Below are 23454 nucleotides of genomic sequence, written 5' to 3'. Positions count from 1 at the left end.
TTTTGAGCAGTATATAATAACCTTTACAGGAACACAAGGCAAGACTGAATTTTGGATTATTATAACATAAATTGATAGTATCCAGTTCAGTGTTTGGTTATAAATCCCCTCTATCATCCTGTTAATTTGGACATCTGGTGCGTAAAGGTAGCCAATTTGCATCATTTCACTTTTACACCTATTTGACGAGTGTAGTTCATCTATAGCTATGCTCCTGTTTACTCATCAAGATGCAGCTATGCAGATCAGTGGGCTCAAACGTTTGCAAAACATTCCTATAGCAACATACTATGTACACTGAACAAACATATAAACGCAACATGTAAAGTGTTGGTCCCATGCTTCATAAACTGAAATAAAAGATCCCCGAAATGTTCCATATGCCCAAAAAGCTTATTTCTCTCATTTTGTGCACAAATTTGTTTACATCCCTGTTAGTGAGAATTTCTTCATGATCATTACACCTTGTACTGGGGACAATAAAAGGCCACTCTAAAATGTGCAGTTTTGTCACACCACACAATGCCACAGATGTCTTAAGTTTTGAGGGAACATGCAATTGGCATGCTGACTCCAGTAATGTCCACCAGAGCGGTTTGCTGATTTTAAAGTTGTGAACACTGTGCCCCATGGTGGCAGTGGGGTTATGGTATGGGCAGGCAGGCAGAAACAACGAACACAATGGCATTTTATCGATGGCAATTTGAATGCAGAGAGATACCGTGGCAAGGTCCTGAGGCCCATTGTCGTGCCATTCATCCGCCGCCATCACCTCATGTTTCAGCATGATAATGCACAGCCTCATGTCCATCTGTAAACAATTCCTGGAAGCTGAAAAGGTCCCAGTTCTTCCATGACCTGCAAACTCACCAGACATGTCACTCTTTGAGCATGTTTGGGATGCTCTGGGTGGACGTGTACAACAGCGTGTTCCAGTTCCCACCGATATGCAGCAACTTCGCACAGCCTCTGAAGAGGAGTGGGACAACATTCCACAGGGCACAATCAACAGCCTGATCAACTCTATGTAAAGATGTGTCGCGCTTCATGATGTGAGGTGGTCACAGATACTGACTGGTGTTCTGATCCACGTCCCTACCTTAAGGTATCTGTGACCAACAGACCCAGATATTCCCAGTCACTTGAAACCCATAGATTAGGGCCTAATTTATTTATTTCAACTGGCTGATTTCCTTATATGAACTGTAACTCAGTAGTCTTTGAAATAGTTGCATTCATATTTTTGTTCAGTATAGAATAGACATGCTCTTGCCTGACACGTAGAAGGGAATCATGTCAGCTCTATACAACCCATTTCTATCTGCAGCTTTCAGAACGTTGTGCTCTCCTGGATGCAGCCCAGGTCGGCTTCCCGTTAACAGAACATGAAACTCAAGCTGGAGGAGAGTCAGTGCAGTGGTTCTGCTGCCAAGACACCACACTGTGACTGACTATTCTCCTCAAGAGCAAATCAGGGGGCAAAAAAGGATATCAAAACCTTTCAAGGTTTAGACTTCGATGTTAAGTTTATAACAGTCAAGGGGGAAAAATAACTCAAGCAGAAAAATCATGTGACAAATGAATTTAATCCAATAAAATGTCACCAGTACAGAGATAATGTCATTAATATAAAACAATTACGTTGAAATAGAAGCTCTTAAAACAGAAATAAAAAAATTGGTTCAAAACATCTTAGGGCTGGGTCTAAAAATCATCAACAAGTCTGCTTTAGCCAAATCCAACTCATTATGGCAAATACAGGAATTTTACATGTACAAGAACTTCATTTTCCATCAGTCATTGGGTTGTAGTCCAGGGGGTTAGTAAAACTACAATTGCCAGCATACCCGGAGTTTGTGGACAGGCTATTCAGACAGATATGGACAGTAAGTATACGGCAGTGTAGGAATGGTACGGTCCACTAAAGGCATCTAGGCTGTGTCCCAAATGGCACCCTATTTCCAATATAGTGCTCTACTTTATTGGGCTCTGGTCAAAAGCACTTCACTATAAAGAGAAACGGGTGCAATTTGGGACGTAGCCTAGCAGTGCTCTCTGGGCAGTCTGATAGAGGCAGGGTGAGTTGCTCTCAGGACTTCCATGTGTAGGAGTAGTTGTTCAAGTGGAGCTGTCTGAGAGGAGACTTCCCCAAGGTAGAGGGCTCCTGGAGCTGCTGGATGGTGCTAGGATGAAGACCACATCCATCCAGCTCTACAGCCTGCTCAGCCTGGGAGAGAGGAAGACAAGGATATATACAAACAAGTACAAAGGATTTTTTATTATGATTTAACTTTGAATTGTGGAGATGAAATGATGAGGCTTTATACCAGTCCGTTACAGTGGTGTCATGACTTGGATAACAGTTAAGCTGTGTGTGTGTGTCACCTGTATTCTGGCGGTGTGTGACTGACCTGTTCCCTGGTGGTGGTGTGTGTGTTCGGTACGGTGGTGGGTTTGTGTGTGTGACTGACCTGTTCCCTGGTGGTGGTGTGTGTGTTCGGTACGGTGGTGGGTTTGTGTGTGTGACTGACCTGTTCCCTGGTGGTGGTGTGTGTGTTCGGTACGGTGGTGGGTTTGTGTGTGTGACTGACCTGTTCCCTGGTGGTGGTGTGTGTGTTCGGTACGGTGGTGGGTTTGTGTGTGTGACTGACCTGTTCCCTGGTGGTGGTGTGTGTGTTCGGTACGGTGGTGGGTTTGTGTGTGTGACTGACCTGTTCCCTGGTGGTGGTGTGTGTGTTCGGTACGGTGGTGGGTTTGTGTGTGTGACTGACCTGTTCCCTGGTGGTGGTGTGTGTGTTCGGTACGGTGGTGGGTTTGTGTGTGTGACTGACCTGTTCCCTGGTGGTGGTGTGTGTGTTCGGTACGGTGGTGGGTTTGTGTGTGTGACTGACCTGTTCCCTGGTGGTGGTGTGTGTGTTCGGTACGGTGGTGGGTTTGTGTGTGTGACTGACCTGTTCCCTGGTGGCGGTGTGTGTGTTGAGGACAGCGGTGGGTTCGTGTGTGTAGAGTGCGGTGCTGAAGCCTCCTCTCTGAGCAGGCCGAAGCAGGCGGGTCAGGGCGTGGAGAGAATGAGGCATTATGGGTCCCGTCACCTCTAGACTGCACACGTCCTGGTACCCAGCACGCACCTGGGTCTTCACGTTCACACTACGCGCCTGACAATTAGACACAAGGCAACATGCTTATAATTTCTGTTACACACAGCAACATTTCTTCTGAAACATTCCATTTCTAGTTTTTGTTATTTCCATTCATAAATTGAAAAGTGGGAGGTAAGCCTCCTCAGATGGTTTCAGTCTACAGCAGTGTGTCTCACCTTGAGTGAGTGTAGCGTAGCTCCTCTGAAGGCTGTAGGGGCCAGCAGGGTGGGGGGCAGGCCTGCCTGTGATCCAGCCCCTGCCACCAGGCTCTTACAGTTGATGAGGAAGTTGATGAGAGTGAAGGTGTGTGTTCCCGACACACAGGCTACAGACTCTGGCTTGTGGTCTAAACACACAGAGTTGCGCTCTTTGTGCATTTTGATGGAGATGTTGTCTGGTTTCTTAATCTTATCCTGCACTCCCATCTCCGTCAGCCAGGAAAACCCACCATCGTCGTCATCATCATCGTCTTCCTCGTCACTGGCTTCAGACTGTGTCTCCTCCTCCTCTCCATCTGTCTCCTGGTTGTGTGCGGTTGATCCCTGCTCCTTGCTCTTCCTCCTCTCTTCCAGCAGGGGGAGTGTGAACTCAATACCTACAACCACAGGTATTTGACAGAAAATGTTTTACTATCAAGATTAGAATAACCATATATAAATGTTTAATAACAAACTTCTAAATGATATATTGTTGAGTGACTTCCTGTATTTATACTAATGCTAAATGTTTATTCTATTAGATGTATTGTTTACTTCTTACTGTTGTCACATTATCGAGAAGGAAGCTGCGGGTCAGCGTTTCGTTGGACTGTAAACACCATGTGTGTATCCTGTGCATATGACATAATAAACTTGAAGGATATACTGTATCTTGTAGCTCACCGCCAGCCTTCATGGCCTCTCTGAGCCCCCTGGTGGTTGGGGTGAGTAGTGCAGTGATGCTGCTGTTTCCAGCCAGTCCTGAGGCTCTGAAAAGAGCAGTGAACTGGTAGGAACACACATAGAAATATGGACATAGCCTGGCCTTCAATAGACTGTACAGGGAGGACAGACTCACTGACCTGGGAGAGAGAGCGAGAGAAAGAGAGAGAGAGGGGGAGGGAGAGAAGGGAGAGAGAGAGGGGAGAGAGGAGTTGAGTTTAAGATAATTTAAAGCTTTTGAAATAATACAGACACACACACTCCCCTCTGATGCCCACTCACCATTCACTCATGAGGCTCTGTTGAAGTGCCATGTCCTGGGCCCAGGGGACGTTCTTGCCAGTGAAGCTTCTCTCTGCTCCTATCCGGGGGAACAGAGAGAGCCAGGACAGGGACGGGTGCTGCCAGAACTGCAGACACTGCTGGAACCCACATCGTAGCTCAACAGATGACCGAGGGTCCTGGAGGAACACAGAGAAGTGAGGATCAGAGTGTGAGAGACAGACTGAGTACAATATATTTGTGTTGCTAGTAAAGCTCCTCAGGTACCAGTACTCCTTTGCCTTGGGGTTTCCATTGGTGTGTGTGTAACATGTATAACAGTACCTGTATACTCTGTGGTATAGTAGTGTATTGTCCTCTACAGTGCTGGGTAAGACCCTGGGCCTCCTCTGTAGCTCTGGGCTGTACAGCCCAGGAGAAGGGGAGCAGGGAGGTGAAAAGGAGACGCGTCTTCAGGCTCCAGTCTGCAGGGTACTCCACACACGCAGGGGGCGCTATGGAGGTTACTGCACCAGCCTGGGGACTCTGACACACACAAGATAAAATGTTGACTCACAAAATACCAATGTAGCCATGAATAGTTGAATGGGATGGAATAAAAGCCTGCACACCAGCTACTCCACAGCCTGTCTATAATGTAGATTGTAACAGCCTTTTGGTAGCTCTCCAAGAATGGAGTTGGAGACATGTCCATAAGGAGTAAGAGAATAGAGAAATGAATAGAACTCACCTTCAGTATGGGTGTTCTCTCCTGGAACAAATCCTCATCTTCAAACAGTGAGTCGTCTTCAGACAGAGAAGTTGGTTTCTGTTGTTAGAGAGAAAGGAGGGAAAGATCAGAACAAAAACAGCGGTGTGAAATCAACACGAGGTGCGATGCTTGGACAGATAAAGCAATTTCACAACTGTTTACAGTAGCTGGCTAACACTGCATTTAGCTAACTAACGTTACCTCTGTCATGTGTCAGTTGGCTAGCTACTGTAGTTTGCTGTAAAATAATACAAGTCTGCTAGCGTTAGGTACAGTAGCAAGCTAGATTGTACAACAATAATAACATGATAAACAATGTATTAACGTGTGCCACTATCATACCTTGCTGGGCACGTCTTTGCTTAGTTCTTCTGCCTGGAGAAGTCGTTCACTAAATGGCAGCGTTCTTGTTGTTGACTTCTCTCCCTCCACTCCTGCAGAGCCGTCCGGCTTCACTGAATCCGAAGAGTCGGCGTCGTCATCATCAGTGTAAATGAAGACCTTCTTCGCTGGGCTGCTGAAGGTGTTCTCGATGCTAGCAAATGGGTTTCTCCGCTTCACTCCCCCTCCAGAGCGACCCTGGCCGAACAGGGGTCCTGGGGAGAATGGTCGAACAGCGGATATAGATGCACTCTCACACGGGCTGGAAATCGCGCCTCGGCCGCCAGAACTGACACCCTCGCTGCGGGCTCTCTTCCTCCGCATTCGCAGGATTTCAGCTGGTCTTTTGAAACTAGGTGAGTAACCAGCTTGTTGTGACATTTTGTAAGGATAATGGGTAAAAAAAAGTTTGGTCCGAAAACAAGAAGAACGCCGTTTAAAATAGTTGAGTGTGGCCGATACGCCTCTGTGTTCTTGTTCCTTGAATTCAACACAAAACAAATTTAGCGCGCGACGTGCGTGAACGTCAGAGTCCCGCTAAAACTTCAGGGGAGGAGTTTTGTTACGTCAGCGCGCATCGAGTCAAACAACAATTCAGAGACTTTGTCGCCATCTTCTGGCTAGAATTATAACTGCAAGACCAATTTTGCAATCGCATAAAGCCACTGATTCTCTAAATCTGCCGGGAAAACAAATCACTATAATTTATGTTTCTTCAGACATTAAAGTTATATCCTATATCCTGTTATGCTTCATTAATTATTACAAAATATATATCCATAAGATATAATGTGTATGTTATTTTCAATACATGTTTTCATTTCTTGATTGTATCATCTGCATTATGTCCGAGCAACAATCAGCGGTCCCCTCGACCCCCTCTCTCCCTCTTGTCAAAGTGATTAATAGTATGTATGTTAATTCTTGTTTGCGATCATTTCTCAGCGTTTATCATTACTGTTGGTGATCAATCACTTTCATAGCTGAACCGAACCCAATGAAACTGTCCGTCAGTGATTCTGAAGGTTTTCAGGGATTAGCGAATTTGTCAATCGATTATTTGCGCTGTCATTTGGGTGGAAAGACAGTACTTTTGCCGTCTCAAAAGTATCCCAAGGTTAGTAGGAGTAATTGATTGTTTTGGGCCTTGAACATCAACACACAGACATCAACATATGTTTGTTTCTGTGTTCTGTCCTGCCATGACTAACAGCAAAGCTAACATTTTCCAGGTTATTCCTTGGGATTGAGTATGTCACGCTCATAGGCTACCAATATAAACCGGGATAAACTAGTTTAATGTGTTTCCCACGTTCCCTATGGCGGTGGGTGTTCCCCTGTTCCACTCAACGGTTCCTCTGGCTTGTAGGCTACGCCTATTGGAAAATGACCCTAAATCAACATGGACAATAATAAGGAGGGTGTAAGGGTTTAGTGCACCTGTAATTGTATACAAACCAGGGGTGTAATCATTAGTCTAAACAGTTTCAAAACGTTTAGCAAATGTATTTCCGTTGCTTCCGTTTAATAAACGGTTTGCCACAGAATCGGCTGATTGAATACACCCCTGGTGAAACTTCAAACAAAGCAACGGAATGTATGCGTCCCTGATGATAAAGTTGCGACTACAATTTATTCACCGATCTACACTTCCTCAAAGGAAGATCAACGTGAAGTGGATTGCATGGCAGCCATACGTAGATCAAGTTTGGCCTGTTTCTCATAAGACCACCACAAAGTCTGTGGACCTCATTAGGAGACGCTATTCACAACGCTTTCTCATTTAATGTTGATTTATGATAAGGTCCCCCTAACCAAGTTATGAGGAACAGACCTATTTGTCTGTGGATTCTTTGTTACATATCAAAGTAGATGATTCAGTTAGTTTATAAATAGGCCTACTTGCAGTTGCAACACATGCGCTGTGGGTTTTAATCAGTTTTAACACTGCTTGTGTAACAGTTTAGCTTCCTTCCCTCTCCTCGCCCCAACCTGGGCTCGAACCAGGGACCCTATGCACACATCAACAACTGACACCCACGAAGCATCGTTACCCATCGTGCCACAAAAGCCACGGCCCTTGCAGAGCAAGGGGAACAACTACTTCAGGTCTCAGAGCGAGTGACGTCACCGATTGAAACGCTATTAGCACGCACCACCGCTAACTAGCTAGCCATTTCACATCGGTTACACTTGGAACACATAATAAATACCTAGATGAACTCCTTGGTTTTGGATAATAAATATCATAGGCTATATTATAGACTTACTGTGAATAGTGGTGTATTATAGTATCATAGACTGTGTTTCTGTGTCTCTCCCACCCCACTGCCCTCTTCTCCTGGAGACTGTGGTTTTATGGGCCTTGGCTTGAGTCCTGGAGAAGGATTATAACACAGACCTAACAGCCACGCTCTGTGTACCCACTGTCTGGACAGGTTCGCCTTTATTTAGCTATCCGTTTGTGTGTGCGTCTGTGGGTTATTTAGCCGAGAGAGAGAGAGAGAGAGAGAGAGAGACCATATCTGTGTGTATTTACAGTACATTTAAGAAGTCTTTGTGAGTGTCTGTGTACGCACCCATATCAGTGTGTATTTTAGTGAAGTGTGCGTTTGTCTTTCTGGAAACGTAGAGTGGCAGAGAGGGCAGGCCAGGGCTTGTCTGGTTGCCTGTGTAAATTCTTCCAGGGTCAGGAATAGCATAAGGCTGTGTGTGTGTGCTTAGGAGGGGGGTGAATGTTGGCACAGATTCCAGTGCCAACAAGTCCCTTTCCCTTCAGCCCAATATGAGAGAGGGAAAGGGAGGGAAAGGGAGGGAAAGGGAGGGAAAGAGAGGGAAAGGGAGGGAAAGGGAGAGAGAGAGATTGAGACAGAGAGTGGGAGAGAGATTTAGAGAAAATACAAAAAGACTGGTTTTATTTTCTTTACAACAATATTTATATTCATAAAGTAAAACAAAATGTGAGAAAAGGCGTATTTGATGTTGCTTTGACATACCTGTGTGGGAGGCAATGATGTCATCAAACATGGACAATGTCGTCATTTACATTTAAAGACTATTTACAAATATGAGGTGAATCATGTGGCAATGTAGGCCTTATCTGTTCCTTCACACACACACACACACACACACACACACACACACACACACACACACACACACACACACACACACACACACACACACACACACACACACCGTACAACCAAAAAGGTATTGTAAGATAATAAATTAAGGAATCATAAAGCAAACGACCTGTTACAGTTTGGTGTGACAGTACAATGTCCATAAGCACTGAACTGGGTACAGCATTCCCTGTAAATTCCTACCCTTAACCATTGTGAATCGACTAACAGTGCTGATTGTAGATCAGTGCAGACAATATCACGGCCATAAACCAATACAAACATGACAGAACAGACACAGATCTTGGCTGGCCATCATTTACATTAACAGCACTCTCTCCATTTTGAACGAGGGGAGAGGGGGATAAGGGAGGAGAGGGGGATAAGGGAGGAGAGGGGGATAAGGGAGGAGAGGGGGCGGAAGTACAAGGGGAGGTGAGATAGGAGGGGAGTGCCTGTGGCACACAAAAAAATCACCCATTGTATTTTTGGCCACGAGTAATTCATAATACCAACAACAATCATAACCATGGCAAACAATCCTTTTATAAAACAAAGCTGAATTATTTTCAGTTCAGTGCTGCTGCATGCTCCTCGGTGTAAAATGGCACCCTGTTTCTGTTCCTTCCTCAATTTGTTCCTTGATCATTCTAATGATCCAATAGGAACGCTCCGTGAAAGCCCCTTCTCCACTCCAATTAGCCAGCAAGTCCGTCAATCATTTGTCAACCCCGCTGCCGTGCTCAATATGGCCGCCATACGGCCTCGGGTACCATATTGGTAGGGGAGCTACTGTGACTTCCCTCCGCTTCCACCCCCACCCCTTCGCTCTGATTTGGCAAAGACGGGTGCAGGAGGGAGGAGCCTGTGGATGCGTTGGTGCAGGGAGGGAATATCCTCGGAGGAGACCGCTCCCCGCCTCCCCCCGCCATCATGGAGAATTGGTAGGACCCAGCGGCCGTGCTATAATACAGGTGGTAGGGAGAGGAACCGGCCTGGAACGGTCCACCTTGGCCCTGGGGGGCGTTTGTGGGGTAGGGCGGGGGGAGGTAGGTGTGGTAGCGCCCAGCAGGGGTGGTTGCCATGGTGAGTCCGATGGTGCCGTTGGATACAGGGGTAGGGGTGTATGTGAACGCCCCAGTAGGGTAGTGCATGCGCGGGTCAGGGTAGCGGCTGTCAGGGAGCGAGGCCAGGGAGGAGAACGGGCGATCCAGGGACATACGGGGGTCGCTGAAGGCTGTGAGGTCAGGGCCTGTAGGGAGAGAGGTCAGGGGTTAGAGGTTAGAGTGGAAGCAGGAAGTGAATGAGAGAGACCGATGACTGTCAGAGAACACTACGGGTCAGTCGGCAGTGGGTGAATGAGTGTTTGTGTGTTACCTGAGAGGCGGCTGGACAGATCACTGAGGGAGGAGCGGCTGGGTGAGATGGGCGTGGTTGAGTGGACGGTGGGTGTGGTTATCTGACCCAGGTAGGGGTAGGACTGCTCATAGGACCACGACGGAGATGTCTGCATCTGCCTAGAGTCTGAGAGATTAGAATAGAACAGATACTTTATTCATTCATTTCATTACAATGGAAATATGTCTTCTGCCTATCCCACCACCCACAGACACACACGTTGAGAGAGGGTTACACACACACACACACACACACACACACACACACCGCCGGAGGTTGTTTCACTCCAGCATCTGCTGAACAGGTAGAAACTGAAACATTACAGATGTATATACTGGATGTGATTGAAGAGAGATGTGAGTGAAGTAGTTTTATGTGAGTGTATAAAACTCTCAACACCTTTACTCACTACATCACTCACTACACTTTTACCCACTACACCTTCACTCACTACACCTTCACTCATTACAACTTTACCCACTACATCACTCACTACACTTTCACTCACTACACCTTCACTCATTACACCTTTACCCACTACATCACTCACTACACCTTCACTCACTACACCTTTACTCATTACACCTTTACCCACTACATCACTCACTACACCTTCACCCACTACACCTTCACTCACTACACCTTCACTCACTACACCTTTACTCATTACACCTTTACCAACTACATCACTCACTACACCTTCACTCACTACACCTTTACTCATTACACCTTTACCCACTACATCACTCACTACACCTTCACTCACTACACCTTTACTCATTACACCTTTACCCACTACATCACTCACTACACCTTCACTCACTACACCTTTACTCACTACACCTTTACTCACTACATCTTTACTCACTACATCACTCACTACACCTTTACTCATTACACCTTTACCCACTACATCACTCACTACACCTTCACTCACTACACCTTTACCCACTACATCACTCACTACACCTTCACTCACTACACCTTTACTCATTACACATTTACCCACTACATCACTCACTACACCTTCACTCACTACACCTTCACTCACTACACCTTTACTCACTACACCTTCACTCACTACACCTTCACTCACTACACCTTTACTCATTACACCTTTACCCACTACATCACTCACTACACCTTCACTCACTACACCTTCACTCACTACACCTTCACTCACTACACCTTCACTCACTACACCTTCACTCACTACACCTTTACTCACTACACCTTTACTCACTACACCTTTACTCACTACACCTTTACTCACTACACATTTACTCACTACACCTTTACTCACTACACCTTTACTCACTACACCTTTACTCATTACACCTTTACCCACTACATCACTCACTACACCTTTACTCACTACACCTTTACTCACTACATCACTCACTACACCTTTACTCACTACACCTTTACTCACTACACCTTCACTCACTACTTCACTCACTACACATTTACTCACTACACCTTTACTCACTACAACTTTACTCACTACATCACTCACTACACCTTTACTCATTACACCTTTACCCACTACATCACTCACTACACCTTTACTCACTACACCTTTACTCACTACATCACCCACTACACCTTTACTCACTACACCTTTACTCACTACACCTTTACCCACTACATCACTCACTACACCTTCACTCACTACACCTTTACTCATTACACTTTTACCCACTACATCACTCACTACACCTTTACTCACTACACCTTCACTCACTACACCTTTACTCACTACACCTTTACTCATTACACCTTTACCCACTACATCACTCACTACACCTTTACCCACTACACCTTTACTCACTACACCTTCACTCACTACTTCACTCACTACACCTTTACTCACTACATCACTCACTACACCTTTACTCATTACACCTTTACCCACTACATCACTCACTACACCTTCACTCACTACACCTTTACCCACTACATCACTCACTACACCTTCACTCACTACACTTTCACTCATTACACCTTCACTCACTACACCTTTACTCACTACACCGTTACTCATCACACCTTTACCCACTACATCACTCACTACACCTTCACTCACTACACCTTTACTCACTACACCTTTACCCACCACATCACTCATTACACCTTTCACTCACTACACATTTACTCACTACATCACTCACTACACCTTCACTCACTATACCTTTACTCACTACACCTTCACTCACTACATCACTCATTACACCTTTACTCACTACACCTTTACAAACCTCACCTTTACTCACTACATCACTCACTACACCTTCACTCACTACTTCACTCACTACACCTTTACTCACTACACCTTTACTCACTACACCACTCACCTCACCTTTACTCACTACACCTTTACTCACTACATCACTCACCTCACCTTTACTCACTACACCTTTACTCACTACACCACTCACCTCACCTTTACTCACTACACCTTTACTCATTACACCTTTACTCACTACATCACGCACTACACCATCATTTACTACACCTTTACTCACCACACCATCACTCACTACACCATCACTCACTACACCTTCACTCAGTACACCTACACTCACTACACCATCACTCACTACACCACCACTCACTACTCACTACACCACCACTCACTAGACTAGACCATCACTCACTACACCACTCACTCACTACACCATCACTCACTACACCATTCACTACACCTTCACTCACTACACCATCACTAACTACACCATCACTCACTACATCACTCAGTAGACCTTCACTCACTACACCACTCAGTACACCACTACTCACTACACCATCACTCACTACACCACTCAGTACACCACTACTCACTACACCTGGGCTGAGCTGGGAGGCAGAGAATAGAGAAGAAGTAAATAGTAAAAGATCATGGACATGATGATGGACAGAAGGATAAAGAGAGACATGGAGTGAGTGGGAAGAGTGGAGGAGAGAGGAAGGGAGAGGAAGAGGGAATGAAGAAGAGAAAGATGGAGAGAGAGATGGAGTGAGTGGGAAGAGTGGAGGAGAGAGGAAGGGAGAGGAAGAGGGAATAAAGAAGAGAAAGATGGAGAGAGATGGTCAGATGGAGACAGAGAGAGGAAGTGATTAGCCCAGTGAGGGGGCGTAGGAAGGGGGGGTTGTGTGTGTGTGCTTTTAGGCAGCCGGTTCTTTTCCCTGTGGTCCAATAAATGCCAGTGATCGCCCGCAGACTTGCAGACAAGAGTGTGTATGTGTATGTATGTGTGTGTGTCCCCCACATACTCTGCAGACAGAGAGGGGAAGCAAATTGCACACAGCAGCCAAGACGTCAATGGCCTTTTTAAGTGCAGCCAGCTCCCCCAAGAACAAAACACTGAGGCCTAGGCCCAGTGCCAAGACCCCCTCCTTTCTTGGCTCCCCTCCCCAGGCTTCGGAGCTCTGATCTGGGGCAGGAGTCACACATGGCTGGGTGGGTGGCTGGAGGCGGGCCTGTGTATCCGGGGCTGCTGCTGCTGCGGTTCATTCATTTTTACTGCATTCCCTCACACATGTAGACATATGCACAGTCACTCGCCTACATGCATACGGTAAGCTTTACACACACACACGCGCACACACACACACACACACACACAGACTGAAAAATGAATTATGATTTTACTCTCTCACCGTCTCTTGTTCTATAGTTTTACAAAGATACCGAGAGCGTCCCATTTGGACTAATCTCTCGTGGACAGATGCTCGTAACATAACAGGTAGTAGCATCTGCTAACAGACTGATCATTTGGACAAATCCCGATTTCGCATGTTTGCATCTTTCAAATGTCATTTCGGAATGGGAGGGGACATTTGGCTGATAGGCCCGAAGGCGACTGAGAGTTTCCGTCTTGGGGGTGGAGACTTCTCTAGTCTCGTTAGTTCATTTTCTATGTGACCCCCCAGAACTTCATTAGAGCATCTGACGCAATAGCGGTTTATTTCTGGATGTCCAAGATTACATTTTGACAGATAGGACGAATGGCAGTGGTCAGGTGGCCTCAGCTGGCACACACTGGATGGAGAGAACACACTCCTACACACACACACACACACACACACACATACCCACCCACTCACACACTGACACACACAAAGCCCATAGCCTCAGGACAGACCCCACACTGACTGCATGCCAACCCACTCTGGTTGGCACGCCACATACTGACAACCATACTGGACACACACACACACACACACACACACACACACACACACACACACACACACACACACACACACACACACACACACACACACACACACACACACACAGCTGCCTCTGACACACACATACACCCAGCCTATGGCCCCAGCTGCCTCAGATTTTCACAGATATGAAAAGAGAAGTAGGAGGGAAAGAGAGAGAGAAAGAGGGAGGAGGGAGGGAAAGAGAGGGAGGGAGGGAAAGAGAGAGGTCTTGAATGACTTAATAACGGTTTCCGCTGGCAGTGCTCCTGTTGCTATTTTTGTGGCCTCAGGATCAGAGAGACACACCAGACAGGAAGGACTGGGGCCTTTCCCTCTCTTTCTGACTCCCCTCCTTCTATCCATCCATCCTTATCCCTCTGTTTCTCTCTCGCGTCTCATGTATCTTTTGGGGTATTTCATCTCTCACTTCGTCTTTCCATCTCTCTTTACCTCCCTCCTCTTTCTCCATCTCTCCATACACCCATCTCTGATTCCATCTCCATCTCGTGTCTTTTGTTGACATCACTTTTCGAGACAAAGCTAATTCTTGTCAATGTCAATATTTTGCTGGTCTCTTACGTGTAATGTGAATGACTCCCTTATATAGTGTATTGCACAGGAGGCTGGTGGCACCTTAATTGGGGAGGACGGGCTCGTGGTAATGGCTGGAGTGGAATGGTATCAAATACATCAAACACATGGTTTCCATGTGTTTGATGTCATTCCATTTGCTCCGTTCCAGCCATTATTATGAGCCGTCCTCCCCTCAGCAGCCTCCACTGGAGTATTGCGTGTTTAGATTTTAAATGAGGGGTTTTTCACACACTTCTACTTCCTGTCAGCTGACTCTCACTTCCTCCTCTCCTCCCTGGCCTGCTTCCTCACTACAACTGTCTACATATACTGGCCAACACACACACACACACACACACACACACACACACACACACACACACACACACACACACACACACACACACACACACACACACACACACACACACACACACACACAGACATACACACACAACACTTCTGGAGAAGAGGAACAGAAACTGCGGGCGTGTGTGTCAGAGGCTCTAGTGCCACACGTTAACCGCAATAGGATTGGCTAAAACCACTAAAAAGGAAGTACTGGTATTTCCAAACCCAGAGTTAAAGAAAATACGGCTTCGAGAAATTGGGCTTCTTCTCTCCTGCTCTCTTACACATTGTTTGAGTGTTGTTTGCTATGTATGTGGAGGCATAATGCAGTGATTTCACTGTGTGATGACAGTTAGCATGTAGCCTGTGCACCGTGGGTGTATGTGGTACCACGAGAGAAGACTCACCTGGTATCTGTGTGTGGTGTGTGGGGTTGCTGAACTGGGCCGGGTTCAGGGCGGGCCGGGGATTGGGAGTGGGGGCGTGGTGGTGATGATGGTGAGGGGGCGTGACCCTCATGGTGCTCCGCCTTAGCTGCTCCAGCTCACTCAGACGCTCGGAGAAGGCCAATGCTCCCGTCTTCACATCCTCCAGCTTCTGTCTGTGGCCTACACACACACAGGCAGAAACGCACACACTCTCCATCAATCAATCAATCTCTCTGCCTGTCTGTCTGCCTGTCTGTCTGCCTGTCTGTCTGCCTGTCTGCCTGTCTGCCTGTCTGTCTGCCTGTTTGTTAACATGTTTTTCTTTCTTATTTTTCTTTAGTTTGAGGTCTCAGTTCTAATTACAATATGAGATTTTTCCCTATTTGGTTTCATGTTGAGTGATATGAGGGGCCAGACTGAAAGGACATAATGATGAAGAGAGTCCTCATCAGACCACAACAAGACACAGCGAGGGAGGGAGGGAGGGAGGGGGAGAGGGAGGGAGGGAGGGAGAGAGAGAGAGAGAGGGGGGGAGGGAGAGCGGGAGGGAGAGAGAGAGAGAAAAGACCAAAAGAGAGAGAGACAAAAGAGGGAGAGAGAGATTGACAGAGGAAGAAAACGGAGACAGAAAGTATCCAGCCAGCTAGCCAGCCTCAGCTGTGAAAAACCATCACTTGTCTTCACATTCCCACCCACACACACACACACACACACACACACACACACACACACACACACACACACACACACACACACACACACACACACACACACACACACACGACTGGCGCACTGGGAGGAAGTGGTGCTGTAACTGGAGCCTGTGTCTTAGCCCTTTGAAGCGCTGGCCAGAACCCAGAGTCGGCCAGACCCTCCACACACACACACACACACACACACACACACACACACACACACACACACACACACACACACACACACACACACACACTTGAGCCAGCCAGCCAGCCAGACCCTGGATCGTTGCACGGCGCCCAACACCAGATTCCCGACCAGAATAACGGACCATCAGGGAATAGTCCCGTTAACAACCACGAGACAGAGGTGTGATGAGTCTTCCAATCAGCACCCTCCCAGAACTACAACCCAGAACTAATGCAACTACAAATCCCATACCACTCTAACGGTGATTATGATCATGATAATGTAATAACAACTTGGATAATAATGATGAGGATAACTATGCTTAGGATGCGTTGTCTTCCATTGTCTTGGTGCAATCCTACGCTGACGCTCATCCTTCAACCGACGGAGTCATGTGACGTTGATGGTGATAAGTGCGATGATGATGATGATGATGAAGAGGATGGAGGTGGTACTCACGGCGTGGTTCTCTGGGCCCGTCCACGGTGATCTTGATGGCTCTCTGGTAGGTGGCCACCTGGGGAGGGTTGGTGAACACCGTGATGGTCAGAGTGAAACTCTTCCCTGGAGGAGGACAGGAAGAGAGGGTGAAAATATGTTTTAATGTGATCATCTACACAGAAAACCTCTTGTGTCTCACAACAACCGCTGACATGGGCCTCTATTTCCCCTGCCTACCCCTCCCTCTTCCCCCATGTTGGTCTGCACCTTCCTGGAGCATGCACTCCCTCTCCCTCTCTCTCTCCATCTACCTCCCTCCCTCTATCCCAATATACCCCAGGTCTGGATAAGACATTAAGATCAGCCTGACACAGAAATAACTCAGAGGACAGACAGACCCTACGGCTCCACACCTATTTACTGCTCATAAACACACACAGACAAACAGGGTGTGTGTGTGTACATGTGTGGGTTTATTATACGTTTAAATGAGTGTGTGTTTTGGTGTTCGTGTTTGTTAATTATGTGTGTGTGTGTGTGTGTGTGTGTGTGTGTGTGTGTGTGTGTGTGTGTGTGTGTGTGTGTGTGTGGGAGCAGACTTGGCTGGTGGAGCTGCCGTGTGACTAATCCAGTCAGAGGGTCTGGTGATGAGAGGACAAGGCTGACGGTCAACACTGTGACTGTGTTTCTGTATAGATCTATGAATCTCTGTGTGTGTGTATATCTGTGTATCTCCGTGTGCGTGTAAGTATAGAGATTCCTAGGTGAGTGGAGGAGACAATCACATTTGTGTGTGTTTTTCTCCCACAGGCTCTGTACCTCAATGCATGGTGATGAGTGACGGGCATATGCTGAGAGGGTGTGCACACACACACACACACACACACACACACACACACACACACACACACACACACACCTTGTCACCCACCATGGAGGTATGGGCGCCCAGGGGAGGCGGTCAGAGGCTGTGCCAAGGCTGGAATAGAGTTACCACACACAGACCAGCCTACGCCAGCTAAAGCCCTGGCTACTGTTACTCACACACACACACACACACACACACACACACACACACACACACACACACACACACACACACACACACACACACACACACACGTCTTGTACAGCTAACCTTGTGGGGACACACAGTTCAGTCCCATTCAAAATCCCATAACCCTAAACCTAGCTCCAAACCCTAAACCTAATTCTAACCCTAAACCTTGTGGGGATGAACAAAATGTCCCCAGTTGGTAAAATGTTTGATTGTTTACTATTCCGTGCACACACACACACACACACACACACACACACACATAATTAACAAACACGAACACCAAAACACACACACACACACACACACACACACACACACACACACACACACACACACACACACACACACACACACACACACACACACACACACACACACAGGTACTCAGCTGTACTGTGGAAGTACTCAGCATTACTGTCCAGACCACACACAAGCAGGCAGCCAGGACTATTCTCAGAGCCTAGAGAAGCTATGTGACCACATCCCACGTTTTCTATTCAAGTGTGTTTGACTGTCCAAAGAGAGGCAAATCTACTAATACAGTAATCTTCACCATAATGGGAAAACTGTCCATTATTCATCATGTAGTAAGTTATTGTAGGATAATTGAATTGCAAAATATAATGATATTTCACAATCACATTTCCGCTTAAAAGATTGCTCATTGTCTTACATCAGACATAGACACACAAAAAATCCTCTTCTCTTTTCTCCATATGTATGTAGATATCACACACACACACACAGAAGTATTAGTGTCTGTGAGGGAGACGTTCTGTCTGAGAGGCAGACGGGAAGAAGACAACACAGCTAGGAAACGTCCCCTGACAACGCTGTGTGTGTGTGTGTGTGTGTACACTATACTGTGCATGTGTTAGGATGTGAACAAGTGTGTGTGCACATCCAAACAACTTTGTTTGCAAGAGAGAGAAAAAGAGAGAGAAAACGAGAGAAAGAGAGCGAAAGAAAGAGATAAATATGTCTGAGATTGTTTGTGCCGTTTGGCCGCCCAGTAACTCACTGCTCCTATATCCAGAAAGAGAGGAGAGTGGGAGGAGACAGAAAGACAGAGGAAGGACAGCTGTGGTCTTTGTTGCTGGTGTGCTATCTGCAAGAAAGAATCTGAGAGGATCGGTAAGTGATAGAGGAGGGGAGAGGTAGAGCGATCGAGAGATAGGATGAGAGAACAGCTGTGGTCTTTGTTGCTGGTGTGTCATCAGTCTGTCTGTCTGATCGGACACCATCAGTGCACATCTAAAAGCTGTGTGTGTGTGTGTGTGTGTGTGTGTGTGTGTGTGTGTGTGTGTGTGTCTGTGTCTAAGTGCCAAGGCTTTTACCCAGTTTACATTTCTCTAGGGCTTACTGTACAGAGATGACTGTTTACTCCGGAACTCTCCATCTGTAATCGCCCCTATCAATGGGATGATTTCTTTCTGTGTGTGTGTGCGTGTGCGTGTGTGTGTGTGTGGGGGGTGTTCAGGTCTAGGCTTGTTGAGTACAGCAGTGTGTTTACCACAGTGGGTCCTATCAGCATTAGCCAATCACTTGTCTTATCTTCCTTCTGAATAAACCTCTGTCATGGTGTGTGTTTCCCAGAAGAAAAGAGGAGGAGGAGTGTGTGTGTGTGTGTGTGTGTGTGTGTGTGTGTGTGTGTGTGTGTGTGTGTGTGTGTGTGTGTGTGTGTGTGTGTGTGTGTGTGTGTGTGTGTGTGTGTGTGTGTGTGTGTGTGTGTGTGTGTGTGTGTGTGTGTGTGTGTGTGTGTGTGTGTGTGTTTAGAATGGTTTATTTCATAGTGTCACGACTTCCGCCGAAGTCGGCTCCTCTCCTTGTTTGGGCGGCGTTCGACGTCACCGGCTTTCTAGCCATCGCCGCTCCATTTTTCATATATCCATTTGTCTTGTCTTGTTTCCATACTCACCTGGTTTTCATTTCCCCAATGAATCTACTTGTATTTAACTCTGTTTCCCATCATGTTTTGTGTGTAATTGTTTCATGTTAGGTGGTGTTAGTTTACGCACTTTACTTTTATGTTCCGTTTTTTTTAGCGCGTTTGATTTATGTAGTGCTCTCGTTTATGGAACTATAATAAAAGTGCGCCTGTTCATTATACTCTGCTCTCCTGCACCTGACTTCACCTCCAATACACCTTTTGACACATAGTGTGTGTGTGTGTGTGTGTGTGTGTGTGTGTGTGTGTGTGTGTGTGTGTGTGTGTGAGAGAGAGAGAGAGAGAGAAAGATCCCTTACATAACTCTAAACCACACCACTGTAACCACAGCCTACTGAGCTGCAGCCAGACCAACTCTCTGACCACAACCCAACCAAACACTCACCTAGTTTAATCAACGTTCACCACAAGTTCAGACAGGCTCACACATACAGTCATACTGTAATTAACCCTGAGCTGCATTCTAGGTCCTGTGGGTGTGTGTGTGTGTTTTAAGTCAGACTAGATGGCTGTTTGCCTAGCAGGACAATGGGACAATTGAGAGGTGTGTGTGTGTGTGTGTGTGTGTGTACAGTAACAGCTAGCTTATGTACAGAGAGGCCTGTGTTTTAAATAGATAAGGCATGACATTTGCCTGCACCTGATTTGGAGTAACCGCGGTTCACCGTCCATTAGGGACAGAGAGAGCGAGAGCTATATCAGTGTATCTATATATATGTGTGTGTGTGTGTGTGTGTGTGTGTGTGTGTGTGTGTGTGTGTGTGTGTGTGTGTACCTCGTCCGCTGCGGCCTACGAAACGCAGGTCGTTGAAGCGAGCCACCTGGTTTTTGAGGGCGGCCGTGGCGTTGCGGAGCTCTGCTGAGTAGTTCTCATCGTTCCCCGCCATCACCGTGACCAAGGTACCGTCAGGGATATCACCAAGGGCAACCACCTACGGCAATAGGAGGAGAGAGAGAGAGACACAGTCAGATAGATGGAAACTTTATTGCTTGTCTTGCACATTACAAAAAAAAGACAATACATAAATATAATTACACACGTAATTTACATTGAACACTTTACACAAAACATCAATTATCAGGTAGATACAGGGGCGCAACCTTTACTGGGGATGGGGGGACATGCATTTTTTGCCACCCCCCGTTTTATCATTGGAATATGATACAAAACGGGGCAACAGTGTGTTTTAGGACGCCTCCGAGCAGTCGGGTAGGCTGTTTGGAGAGTTTATTCGACTGGATTAGAGGTCGACCGATTAATTGGAATGACCGATTAATTAGGGCCGATTTAAAGTTTTCATAACAATCGGTAATCGGTATTTTTGGCCACCGATTTGCCAATTTTTTTTTTTTTATATTTATATAAAGATTTTTTAACCAGGCAAGTCAGTTAAGAACACATTCTTATTTACAATGACGGCCTAGGAACGGTGGGTTAACTGCCTTGTTCAGGGGCAGAACGACAGATTTTTACCTTGTCAGCTTGGGGATTCAATCTTGCAACCTTACGGTTAACTAGTCCAACGCTCTAACCACCTGCTTTACATTGCACTCCACGAGGCCAAGGTAAGTTGCTAGCTAGCATTAAACTTATCTTATCAAAAACAATCAATCAATCAATCATAATCACTAGTTAACTACACATGGTTGATGATATTACTAGTTTATCTAGCCTGTCCTGCGTTGCATATAATCGATGCGGTGCGCATTCGCGAAAAAGGACAGTTGTTGCTCCAACTTGTACCTAACCATAAACATCAATGTCTTTCTTAAAATCAATACACAAGTATATATTTTTAAACCTGCATATTTAGTTAATATTGCCTGCTAACATGAATTTCTTTTAACTAGGGAAAATGTGTCACCTCTGCAACAGAGTCAGGGTATATGCAGCAGTTTGGGCCGCCTGGCTCGTTGCGAACTGTGAAGACTATTTCTTCCTAACAAAGACAGCCAACTTCGCCAAACGGGGGATGATTTAACAAAAGCGCATTTGCGAAAAAAAGCACAATCGTTGCACGACTGTACCTAACCATAAACATCAATGCCTTTCTTAAAATCAATACACAGAAGTATATGTTTTTAAACCTGCATATTTAGCTAAAAGAAATCCAGGTTAGCAGGCAATATTAACCAGGTGAAATTGTGTCACTTCTCTTCCGTTCACTGCACGCAGAGTCAGGGTATATGTAACAGTTTGGGCCGCCTGGCTCGTTGCGAACTAATTTGCCAGAATTTTACGTAATTATGACATAACATTGAAGGTTGTGCAATATAACAGGAATATTTAGACTTAGGGATGCCACCCGTTAGATAAAATACGGAACGGTTCCGTATTTCACTGAAAGAATAAACGTGATAGTTTCCGGATTCGACCATATTAATGACCTAAGGCTCGTGTTTCTGTGTGTTATTATGTTATAATTAAGTCTATGATTTGATAGAGCAGTCTGACTGAGCGATGGTAGGCACCAGCAGGCTCGTAAGCATTCAATCAAAACAGCACTTTCGTGCGTTTTGCCAGCAGCCCTTCGCAATGCATTGCGCTGTTTATGACTTCAAGCCTGTCAACTCCCAAGATTAGGCTGGTGTAACCGATATGAAATGGCTAGCTAGTTAGCGGGTGCGCGCTAATAGCGTTTCAAATGTCACTCGCTCTGAGGCTTGGAGTAGTTGTTTCCCTTGCTCTACATGGGTAACGCTGCTTCGAGGGTGGCTGTTGTCGATGTGTTCCTGGTTTGAGCCCAGGTAGGAGCGAGGAGAGGGACGGAAGCTATACTGTTACACTGGCAATACTAAAGTGCCTATAAGAACATCCAATAGTCAAAGGTATATGAAATACAAATGGTATAGAGAGAAATAGTCCTATAATTCCTATAATAACTACAACCTAAAACTTCTTACCTGGGAATATTGAAGACTCATGTTAAAAGGAACCACCAGCTTTCATATGTTCTCATGTTCTGAGCAAGGAACTTAAACGTTAGCTTTCTTACATGGCACATATTGCCCTTTTACTTTCTTCTCCAACACTTTGTTTTTGCATTATTTAAACCAAATTGAACATGTTTCATTATTTATTTGAGGCTAAATTGATTTTATTGATGTATTATATTAAGTTAAAATAAGTGTTCATTCAGTATTGTTGTAATTGTCATTATTACAAATATATTTTTTTAAATCGGCCGATTTTAATCGGTAATTTGGTCCTCCAATAATCGTCATCGGCGTTGAAAATCATAATCGGTCGACCTCTAGACTGGATAATTAAAATAATAATAATAATAATAATAACCATTATGTCCCCCCCACTTCTAAAACCAAGTTGTGCCCCTGGGTAGATATATGTATTTGGTCAAAAAGGAGCATCTTTAGTTATATTGCAACACTCTATTCCGAGTGTATTCAACTATGTTTATACTTTTAAAAATAATATTGAAAAATTATAAATTCTAGTACTTCATAATGAATTAATTATTCATTCTGAATCTATTTAGTCTATTTCTCAGTAATTTGTTCCAACCCTGGGTCTACTAAATGGGAGGGCAGTCTG

The 23454-nt window shown here is 45.7% G+C and overlaps 2 protein-coding genes across 8 annotated transcripts in view; both read right to left on the bottom strand.

The window, feature by feature from the left end:
* Positions 1-1567: 1567 nt before the first annotated feature.
* Positions 1568-5987, bottom strand: donson (DNA replication fork stabilization factor DONSON). Its single transcript, XM_014150748.2, has 8 exons — positions 5436-5987; positions 5073-5150; positions 4667-4867; positions 4343-4521; positions 4022-4200; positions 3317-3735; positions 2952-3155; positions 1568-2227 (listed from the first exon to the last, which is right to left on the bottom strand). Exons 1-8 carry the CDS (start codon positions 5853-5855, stop codon positions 2090-2092), a joined length of 1818 nt encoding a protein of 605 aa, XP_014006223.2. The 5' UTR covers positions 5856-5987; the 3' UTR covers positions 1568-2089.
* A 2380-nt stretch (positions 5988-8367) lies between these two features.
* LOC106595378 (runt-related transcription factor 1) overlaps positions 8368-23454 on the bottom strand; it is a 47834-nt gene continuing 32747 nt past the window's right edge. For 5 of the 7 annotated variants that reach the window (XM_045697856.1, XM_045697855.1, XM_045697854.1 and 2 more), the window contains 5 exons: positions 20677-20833; positions 16912-17016; positions 15547-15747; positions 9977-10123; positions 8368-9851 (listed from right to left, as the gene is read on the bottom strand). In XM_045697856.1, the coding sequence (XP_045553812.1) occupies positions 9343-9851; positions 9977-10123; positions 15547-15747; positions 16912-17016; positions 20677-20833 (1119 nt within the window). In that variant the 3' untranslated portion in view covers positions 8368-9342. The remainder of the gene's footprint in view (positions 9852-9976; positions 10124-15546; positions 15748-16911; positions 17017-20676; positions 20834-23454) is intronic. The other 2 variants (XM_045697860.1, XM_045697859.1) reach the window with 1 other exon arrangement.

This window comes from Salmo salar, chromosome ssa16, assembly GCF_905237065.1.
Source record: "Salmo salar chromosome ssa16, Ssal_v3.1, whole genome shotgun sequence".
Lineage (NCBI taxonomy): Eukaryota > Metazoa > Chordata > Actinopteri > Salmoniformes > Salmonidae > Salmo > Salmo salar.
Note: the sequence above shows the minus strand (reverse complement) of the source record. Positions and strands in the feature narration are given on the sequence as shown.